The sequence below is a fragment of the Trachemys scripta genome, chromosome 1 (genome assembly GCF_013100865.1).
Source record: "Trachemys scripta elegans isolate TJP31775 chromosome 1, CAS_Tse_1.0, whole genome shotgun sequence".
NCBI classification, from domain to species: domain Eukaryota; kingdom Metazoa; phylum Chordata; order Testudines; family Emydidae; genus Trachemys; species Trachemys scripta.
In genome coordinates this window covers 330,515,598-330,526,485 of record NC_048298.1, presented here as the reverse complement: position 1 = coordinate 330,526,485, position 10,888 = coordinate 330,515,598, and the positions used below count along the sequence as shown (strand labels likewise).

Sequence of the window (10,888 nt, the reverse complement as noted above, 5' to 3'; positions counted from 1 at the left end):
TTGCTACACTGCAATGCCCACACCTATGGTACCTGCCCACCCAGACTGGGCACATACCCCATAGCAGTATTCCAACTGCAACATCCATATGGACGCTTGCCTGTTACCTCCCAACCCCTCCAGGAAACCACCCAATATGACAGATGCAAGAGAAATGCATGTTATAGACTCCTACGAAACACAGCGATGAAGGAATGAGAAAGCTGGGCCCCTAGGGCCTGATTTTATTTCTACAAAATACAAATAATTGGTATTGTCTTACATAGGAATTACTCTTATTCTATGGCAGAAAAATAGGATCCCACATGACAATTAACACTCTTAGCTCTGAACATAAAATAGCACAGGACCTTTAATAACCTGTTCGACCCAAAGACACCCAGTCCTTCAGAACAGAGGTGGAAAAAATCATTGTGGAAATTTATTCGTTCAGGTGCAAAGAGCCACTATGGTGGTGATGACGGAACTTACGAGATTTCATGCACACACCATAAAAAGCAGAGTTTTACAATGCAGCTTTGGAGTTGCCTCTGTTTAGGTAGAGGGCTCAGTGCTGCTCCCAAGTTAGCCACTAGTTTCAGGTACACTAGATACAGCAGCGGTTGGCACATTTTTCTGTTTGAGCCTTCCACACTCTGCAGTTGATCAGGAAATGAGTACCTACAACCCATCCAGCAGCAACTGCTCTCTCACCTGTGTTCTTTTGTCCCTTTTAACTCTCTCTCCTTTCCTATCTGCAAGAAATTTTATCCCTCTTTATTTCCATCCTGCTGGCTGGTGCCTCCCAGTGCCTGTGACCACACCCACCGGAAGCACACATATTGCTCTTCCTACTTCCAGGTCAGGCAGTGGGTAGAAGACTCTGTTGGCAACTTTCTAAGTATAGGCCACATCCACATGCTCTTATGACCTATAAAGTGAATGCTGGTGGTTGAGACTGCATTGTGCACCAGGGCACTTGCTACAGGAGCAGAGGGAGAAGGTGAACATTTCCATGGAGGTACTTGCCCCACCTGTATCACACACCCCTACCTTTCTACAGAGACAGAGGGGGCTGTCCTAGGCATACAGCAATTGCAGAAGCGGCTGGCTTCTTTACCCTCCATAAAACAGGATGGGGGGGGGGGCGGAGAGAGAAAGAGATGGGGAAGAGAGCAATAGGTAATGACATCATGTTCCATATTTGATTCCAGAGGTTCTTTGCACTACTTGGATTTGTGCCTCATTAACCACTGGGCCAGGTTATTTTCTAATGCACACTCAGTGATCTTCCATCAAGTATATACAATTCTTTAATAAATAAAATGAGGGGGGATTTCACCCAGAAAAATCTGTTTTCTTGCTTTTGGGTTTTGAGTCCTGACCAAATGGTGGCCTGACTTCGAAACACACCTCCAGTCTGTGTTTCAGAAAGCCTGTGTCTTTACCAGTTTCTTTTTTAAAACATTGTCATCATCTAGAAAACAAAAAGCAAACAGAAGTGTTACAGTGAGCACTAGTTCAGATACAAGAGATGACTCAATACACCTTAGTGACAATACGGAGAGACTGATGGAGGACACTAGTTAAGGCATGGAGACCTCAGTATGAAAGGTGGCAAAGATAAGAGGGGAAAAAAGAATAAAGTAGCTCTTCTGGGATCATCGCAGCATGTAAACTGAATTATTAGCTAGATAGGCAGAAGCCCAGGCTTCATCCCACCTTGAAAGCTAAAGGTAGGAAGTCATATATACACCTTACTAAATATTATCTATTTAACTTACCTGATGATAACTGTGTGGGTACTTCTTGAGAGATGAGTTTGGAGGCCTGGAACCAGATTCTGCTGGGAAGGTAACTACATCACAAGCCTCTACTACTTAGCCCACTTGTTGGTGGTCTCAGGACTGAGGTTAGTGACTCCATGGCTCTGAAGACTGGACTACCCTCTCAGATCTAGGCCCTGTCTATACTGGGTTTGTTTGGACCCCTTTAACTATACCACGGCAAGTCCCCAGTGTAGACATGCGCTGTACTGGTCTAAAGTGGGGGGCTTGCACCAGTACAGGTCACTTACTAAATCAAGTCTCACCAAGAAAATGTGTCTGCATTAGGGGTTTGCACCAGTATAATGACATCATTGGGGCTACACTAGTGCAAAGTTCTTGTCTTCTTGATGTGCCCCCTCCACATTGCACAAGACACATCCACCACAAATCATGAACTAGAAGTTATGAAACCATTTCAATTTGACCCACTGCCCAGCTTCTTAATATACAGACCATCCGTAGGATTTCCCACTGCTTCTGGAGCAAAATGGAAATCCTGCATCGGATTCAGTAGAATTTTTTAAATGGAGGGTTTTTATTGAGTACAAAATTTAAACCAAATAATAGTACAGTGACTTGTGTTAAATTTAAGTTTACACTCCTTCCATACACACTTATTTTCATTGTGCCACAGATTTCTGTGCTGACCACAAATAACTACCTTGCAGAAGATGGTATGGGGGTGGAAGGTGGGGAGGGTTAGAGTTTGGTAGGAACTGGAAGGGTAGGTGGTTTGGGTGTGGTAACTATTAAGGGCTTTTAGCACTTGGGAGGGGGAAAGAATCTACAGTCTCTTTCCCTGTAACAGCCAGCTGACCCATGTTCCAGCATTTGCCGCTGGATCTAACAATAAGCATATTAATTGGTTCCTGCTAAAATAATCAGTGAAAGCCAATACTGAAATTTCCAGTCACCATTATTAATCTTCAGTGTTACAACACTACTGAGAGAAATGGGAAGTTCATACCCTTCAGAGAAGTCATTTTGGGTTGTCTACAGATTCAGTAAGGAAAACACTTTGCAACAATTTTACACAGTTCATAGTTGGAAGCTTTTCTTCCCAGCCACAAGGGCTAGAAACAAAGTTTGTTTTAAATGCTCTTGTCTTATACTTAGATTTTAAGATCTGGGGGGTAGGGGCCATCATTTTGGTCTGTGTTTGTACAGCACCTAGTACACTAGGGTCCTGACCCATGACTGAGGCTCCTAGATAATAACACAATACAAATACATAATAAATAACAATAAATCCAAGCATGGAGCCTGGCACAATTCTGCAGCAAGTAAATTTCACTGTATCCCAAGAAAAATAAGGGCCTTGATTAAAAATATACCGAGAGAAGAAGGAAATAGGTTATGAGAGACTTCACAGAGGTTAGCATTGAGAGCCATCAAACTGATCTCCAATTTAGCTCCTGCTTTCTTCTGTACTTTCTGGGGCTGTTTCCTGGTTGCCCACTAAAAACTCCTTTTCTTAATGTTATGATTATCCATTGCCATAAGCACCTATCAGACCAGCTATCACAAGCTGTAAATACATTTCTCTTTCGATTTGTCACAGTTAGTGGTTCTAATATTCTCTGCAGGACTCGACTCAGCCCAGATGCACCTCTTGTCATGTATGAATAAGTGAACAAAGAAGCAGAGCTCTTGGAGTCGCATCTGAAAGCTTCAGAGCCTTGTGCCTGGAATTGTCTGGCTTGGCTGTCATATTGCTGGTTGTAAGTTATGGCTAAAAAGCAGTGATCCATGCCAGGAGATGCTGACGACACTTGGAAAACCTTATCTATACAAACAAAGTTCATGGCTGTAATTCGTCACTGGTACAGCTCCACCAGTAACAGAAATGGTGGGAGCTATAGCATAGACATGGCTTAGGTGTTTTAACCACAATAATGCTGTGGTAAGAGAGACACTGAACCCTACCACTTTCACCACTAGGTGAGCTGCACCATTAAGTAGATTACAGCAGACAAAGCTGAAGTGCTTAAGGCAAGTGGATACGTAGAGTGATCAGAGCCAATTTACAGCATCACATAAATGGCATGCTGTCTCCAACTCAGAACTGCATAGACAAAGCTTACTCTGCCTACCTTGAGAATCTACCATGTATCTATATCCCCTACATTTTTCTTCTCAGATGCATGAGTTTGGTTCTTCCATGTCCATACAAAATGATGTTTCCACTTTCAAATTCAAGATGAACCCTTTCCTGTATTAAACTCTTATTAACATTAGAGTCACTATAGCCACACTGTGCTGCAGAAGAACTACTATTGTAGGTTTAGGCGTTTCTTCCACTTGTGTCAGCGCTTGGCAAAATCCAGTTGGTTTGGAACTCTATGTAGGATCACTGAGCGTCATTTTTGTGTACCGCTTACTCGGTCCATTCCTCCTTTGCCTCCTAGTACTCCAACAAAGCAACAGGTTTCAGCCAGGATCTCCCCTTCCAAAAGCCTCCATAAACCACATCATGAAAAAACACAAAACATTACAAGTGTTAAAGGTTCCCAGCAGTCCCAATCAATTTACTTGCCATCAACATGATTTTAAGGAATCATCAAATGTGTTTCCTTTCCTAAACTGGACCTTTAACTGCAGCTGTTGCTTTAAGGAGGCCTCTTGCCAAACACCAACATTCCCCAAGTCTCAGCAAAGTTGAAGCTTTTCCAGGCTATGTTTAACCTGCCTCTACAATCAAATGGCTGAACTCTGATCTAGGAGATTGTGAACCCCTGACCAAGGCACCCATACATGTCTGAGAGGCTCTGTTGACAGACTGGCTTTGGATGTCTCACTCTGAGCTTATTTAAGCCTTACAACGACAACCATTTTGTATAAACATGGGTTTAGTTAGTCACAGAGAGCAGGTGGCAGCAGAACTAAAGCAATAAGGGTCAGATTTTTAAAGCTATTTAGGCACCTAGTGGGATTTTCAGCACTTTGATGCCTAAAACTCATTGCTTTCAGCGGGTGGTAAGTGCCCAGATGCTTTTGAAAAATCTCACCAGGCATTTAAATACCTTTAAAAATGTGGCCCTAAGCAGCTAGTCTCCCAATTTGCCATTCTGGATCAACTAATAGAACAGCCCTATATTTATTTTTAAAAATAGTATATCTAGAAAATATAGAATACAGAGAAAACTGATAGCAAAGACCAGTCAAGTGCAGCTATACAAAAGATAGGGATTTCAAATTTCTTCACGGTCATCAACTGCTGGTCAAAGAGAAAACCTCACAGGCTGAACTGTGTAAGAGAAAAAGCACAATTTGCTACTTGTAGCCAAACAAATGTCACTTTCAAAGGCTGGACCGATCTGCAGCAGCCATTTTCCACTGTCTACCTTAAAGTCAGACAAAAAGAAGCCCCTCCTTGCTATTTAGGTGCCAGGAAAATTAAAAGCAAACATGCTTCTCCCAGACACATTATACTTTGTACATCATCAAGTTATTTAATTTTTTTATTATGACAATTTACATGTCATATTTATACGAAAGAAATGACAGTAGATATTATAACAAAAACATTATGAAAGAAAAAGTTACACAATTAGGCCTACAAGCTATAAAATGGCTTCAGGCCCAGCTTATACACAAAGTGTTCTGACCAGACTGTAGTGAGAGACAACAATGAACATTTCATTAACAAAAATATTGGCACCAGCCTTAACATATTTTTTTTACTTCATTTACAAGGAATACAGTATTTAAACAGTTGTGTACTGCAAATCTAAAAACATCAGCGGTTATTAAACTGCAGTTAACCCCTTTGAGCACTGAGACCACCATGACTTTCGTTTTAAATTTTTTAATGTATATGTTTTACATGCAGGTGAAATTACTGGTGGGAAACAAAACAGTGAAAGCACCACCCAAGTTATGTGCAACAAGAATTACACTTCCAGTTTTTTCAACATATTTTTCCCCCTCCACACACACAACACATGCAGTGTGTGCACCTCAGTCCTTTCCCCTCAAAATATAGCAAGCCATGATTTCAGAGAAAGATTTAAAAATCAAGGTTCAGGACTCAAGCAAAGCAAGGGTTAAACTCTAGAAAGAGCTGCTAAGCTTTCTGAAATTTACCATGTTACCTCTTAAGAGTAAGATAAAACAGAAATGAGGCCATCAGTGAATTTGAGATAAAAACTTTAAGGAACTGTAGGTTTCTCTGCAAACATTTAAACAGCACACAGAAGTAAGACAAAAACTGTATTTCATGTAAGCATATCTTAAAATTTAAGAGACCATATTTGGGAGTTTTCACCTAATCATCACAGAGTATTGGAACAACCATTCTGCTAGCAAGCAATCTGTATTAAATTTACTGGGACAGTGAATAGAGACATGAACATCAGGTATAAAACACACAGAACGTGCCCATTTGACAGCCATTATACACTAAAATAGTGATATTAAACTTTTCGAATCAGGCAACTAGCATATGATAGCTGCTATGTATTACACAAGGAGGGCTGTGAAACAAGTAAGAAATTAGCAACCATTGGCATTTAAAAGAAGTTTAATGCAAGTTAGGGGGAAGTATCATTTTAATGAATGTACTGTAAGAATAAGACACTGTACAAGATGTCAGAGTCAATGTAATGAGTATGAAATTAAAAGCAAAAGATTTATGATTTGATTTCCTTTTCTACCACATTAACTTTAGTAGCAGATTAATATCTATTAAGAACCTTACAGTCATCTAGCTAATAAATGGTGTGCCAGTACTAGGCCTATTACGGCTTTCAATAGAACAGCTTTTTTCCTGTAGAATCATTTGTTAAGTCCCGAGAGAGTCAAGGTGAGATAATATCTTTTATTGGACCAACTTCTGTTGGTGGAAGGTACATGCAGAGCTTTTCTTCAGGTCTGGGGAAGGAAGCAGAGTGCCTGAGCTAAAAAGTTGGGACTAACTACAAACAAAAATCACGACTTGTATTTAGCTCAAACACCCAATGAAGAACTCCGTGTAGTTTGAAAGCTTGTACCTTCCACCAATAGAAGTTGGTCCAATAAAAGATATTACCTCACCCACAATTTCTCTCTCATATCCTGGAACCAACATGGCTACCACAACTTGTTACATCCTAACAGGCTAAGCTAAATATTATAAATCAATATAGCTGTTTGGGTCATAAGAAGAGGGATAAGCATACAGAACGGCCTCCATCTGATTGTGCCAAAGCCAAACAGTGTTATAATATCTAATGTATTGCTCCAAAAAACCCTGCATCCACACCTACCCTTTAGCACTCATTCATCCGTTGTAGGAAACCACCTTTGCTAACATACACAGATTTTTATGCAGCTCTGGGGATAGGAATGAGGTCAAGAGGGTTAAAGGGCACAGTCAATTTTAAATTGTCAGTTTTTAAGAGTGAATTACAAGTTGTTTCAACACTATGCCTGTCTGAATCCCCTTCTGCAAATGGTCGTGAGTTTGCAATCACATTTTGCTATTTTTTCTTCCTGTCCCGTACTGCCATTTTAAAGTTCCACTCAAAACGACAGGGGGAAACAATTTCTTACTAGCCCTGGGAAACAGTGAGGCTGACTATACACAAAGTGCTATCCAGTGCACACAGTAAACAAACTGGAAAAAAATAGAGCAACATTTTCCCCCTCTGATCTCTTTGAGCTCTAGTTGGTAACCTTTGGGGTTATTTGTAGCAATCAGAGATATTTACAGCCACAAGTACAATTATTAAGCTATGTGTCCCCTCTGCCTGCATTTTCCTTGTCTCTACCGCTCATGAGAACAGGTACTGAGTGCAAGCAATTACAGAGTGATACCTAAAAACCCAGGTTGTCAGATTTTTTTATAGTTGTAATTGTGTCTGGAGCCTTTACACTACATTCTCAATTGTAAAGACCTATTACCTACTTTAGAATATTCTACTCTTTCCTTCAGAAACTGTACATAATTTAAGTGTTGTTCTAAGTAATATAAATTTTTTGGAATGTATAAATAAGTTAAATTACTCTGAAGCTTCGGGCAATTACCGTATATACTCGTTCATTAGCCCATTCGTTTATAAGCCAACCCCCCAAAATGGATAGGCAAAAATAGCAAAAACTGTATGACCCTTTCATAAGCCGACCCTACATTTCAGGGGTTGGAAAACTTTGGCTCCCGGCCCCTCAGGGTAAGCCCCTGGCGGGTCGGGACGTTTTGTTTACCTGGAGCATCTGCAGGCATGGAGCCCCTCAGCGAACTGCGGCCACAGGGCGCTGAGGGGCTCCATGCCTGCAGACGCTCCAGGTCAACAAAACTACAATGTATTAGATCAGGGATCGGCAACCTTTGGTCCGTGGCTGATTTGTTTACCTGCTGCATCCACAGGTTCGGCTGATCGCGGCTCCCACAGGTGGACAAACCAGCCTGGCTCGCCAGGGTAAGCACCCTGGCGAGCACCCTGGCGAGCCGGGGGCCAAAGGTTGCCAATCCCTGTATTAGATATTCAATTCAATGATTCCATAGAGTTTAAAATCATCAAATTTCGGTGTAGACCCGTTTATAAGACAACCCCCGCTCTTTGATGCGTCACTTTTTTACCAAAAATATTCGGTTTATGAATGAGTATATACGGTATTTCAATTCCCATACAACCTTGTTTTTTGCGGTTTGGAGTTCTGTCATTCAAACAGGCAGTTATACTGATGCTATAATAAGAGCTTAGTAAGTGACTTGATTTTCAAAAAGGGACTAATAATTTTCAGTGTCTCAATTTTTGGTTGTCCAATGGGAGACACCTCAAAGTGGCCTTATTTTCAGTGAGTGAGTGTTCTGCAGTTTCTGAAAAGTCAGGCGTCTTTAACACGTCTCCGACTGGACACCCAAAAATGGAGGCATCCAAAATCATTAGTCATTTTTCAAAATTTAGGTCAATACATATTGCAAACATTAGTTCAACTAAAATTAACGCCTCTCTCTGCTCACTTCATATTTCCTGACTTCCAAAACAGTTAAAAGCAACATTCCATCCCCTAACTCAGGTGAGGGGTGAAACTCAAAAGCTAAGATTGGCAGCCAGGATTTCCTAGATTGCGTCAAGAATTCTAGTCCTAATCCTGCAAACCTGTATTCCTAAAAACAGTCTTAATAACTTCCATAGACGCACTCGTGTGTAAGCACTTGCAGATCAGGACTACTTAACATGAATTGCTTTCTTTCTTCCCTCCTCCATTCAGTATATTTTTTTCCAGTAAAGATTTGTTTTTGTTTGAAGGATTTAATATTTATTTATATACAATTTTTTAAAGGTTTTATTTACCCAATGGACTGGAAGTGTTCTTCTTACATAAATACGCACATAGGATGCATCCTGTGTATTAAAATCTATAATACAAACCTGTGAACAGTAGTCACTGCACATGTATCACAATCACTTGTTGCCATTTTGAGCCAGTTGACACAAATATCTTGATCAGACCATTTTTGGACTAGCAGGACTACGAAATATTATTTAATTACTGTATACAAAGGAGATTTTAAAAACACAAGTAACCTTTATCTTGTTTAGTTTTAAGAAAGTTGGTTTGTGAAAGTATGTGATTGGAAGCAAGTTTTAAAAAAATGACTGTTGGGCCAAGCCTTCGTGCGGAAAAGCTTTCAATGCCAAATTAGAAATGCCTGAAAACAGAGGTTTGGTAATGGACACCCTGACCGTGTACTATTAGAATTATTGAACTACTACGGCATTTGGATAGTCACATAGTTCAAATGATAAAGTTACTAAGATAAATTAGAACAAATGGATTGCCATGCCAAGGTTTTTTCTTTTATGAACATACATGTTGCCTTTAGGTTCTCTGAATAAGTCAGTCTCTCAGGAGGAGTTCAGACACAGGGAAGACAAAACAGAAGCAAACGGAATACAGTCCAACCTCCATTAGCAGAAGTGCAACTGAGGCACCTTAATCCAAAAGGATAGTCTTAAAGACGGTGACATACCTTATAAACATAAAATATAGAAAAAAGCATCACTGTTCTTCTCAAGTGCAGTTAAAACGCAAAAGCCATTAGATAAAGAAAAGATGTGTTAATGTGTTCACGTAATTTAATGTGCATAACTCTGAATCAACTATCAAATACTCAAAGAGTTCATTGTTTAATATTGATCTTCCTGTACTCATAATTAAACAAAGAGACATACACTGTGTCTACATTTGATTTTTAAAACCAGGAATACACTCATTTAGAAGAATCAAAGATGACAAAAATAGCCATGGTGAAGTTCTTACTATATTACGGGCTTTGTTAATGTAATTCATCACATCCATCTAGCGTGAAGTGAATTTACTGTACACTTTTGACACCAATGCTCATACAAGTGGTTTTCAAGCCAGCAAATATCACTCTTCTCTTTGTGAAATGGATTAGAAAGTTCCATCCCTCCTTTAATTCTCTCAATTTGTAGCTTCTTCCCCTCTCCAATGCTGCTTAAAACCTAAACTGCACTTCATTAACTTTTTTCCCAGTCAGTTCTGCACTAAATAATGTTCAATTTAAAAATCTGCAACATAGCAACTTTTAGTCACAACCTGATGGATAGCTGTTTGTGCAATCAAATCCTTACATATAGGATTGATATCTGCTTATTCTTTTCCAGTTGGAACTATTCCATTAAATAACCCAAGGCAAGTCTCCATTGTGTTTCTAAAACGATTTGATCTTTTGCTTATTAACTTAAGCAACAGCTGAAGATTAGTATTCCCTGTGGACATTAACATAATCCAAAAACATTGCACTTCATTCCTTACCAAGATTACAGTAGAACACAATCTGCGCATGACACCAAATCAACTGGAAGACATTTCCATAGTGTGAACTAATGAAAATATTCTTACCATCTGACTAGGGGTCACTTGTGCTCTTATCAGGAAGTGCCATTTCCCAAATAAGATACTATACATTTTCCATCAAGCAGAAAATCTTCAAAACTGGGGATTGGGAGAGGGCTGAAAACGTAAGCCCTGTCTTTGAGCCAAATGTTGCAGTCTTTACTCAGATAGGATTCCCATTGATATAAAAGGGAGCTTTGCCTGTGTAAGGGTTTTAGGCTTGGACTCTGTGG

At 40.0% G+C, this 10,888-nt stretch overlaps 1 protein-coding gene across 1 annotated transcript in view; it reads right to left on the bottom strand.

The window, feature by feature from the left end:
* Positions 1 to 208: 208 nt before the first annotated feature.
* Positions 209 to 10,888, bottom strand: part of RSF1 (remodeling and spacing factor 1) — a 122,648-nt gene continuing 111,968 nt past the window's right edge. Inside the window, exon 16 of the mRNA XM_034759101.1 lies at positions 209 to 1,456. Coding sequence (XP_034614992.1) covers positions 1,407 to 1,456 — 50 coding nt within the window. The 3' untranslated portion in view covers positions 209 to 1,406. The remainder of the gene's footprint in view (positions 1,457 to 10,888) is intronic.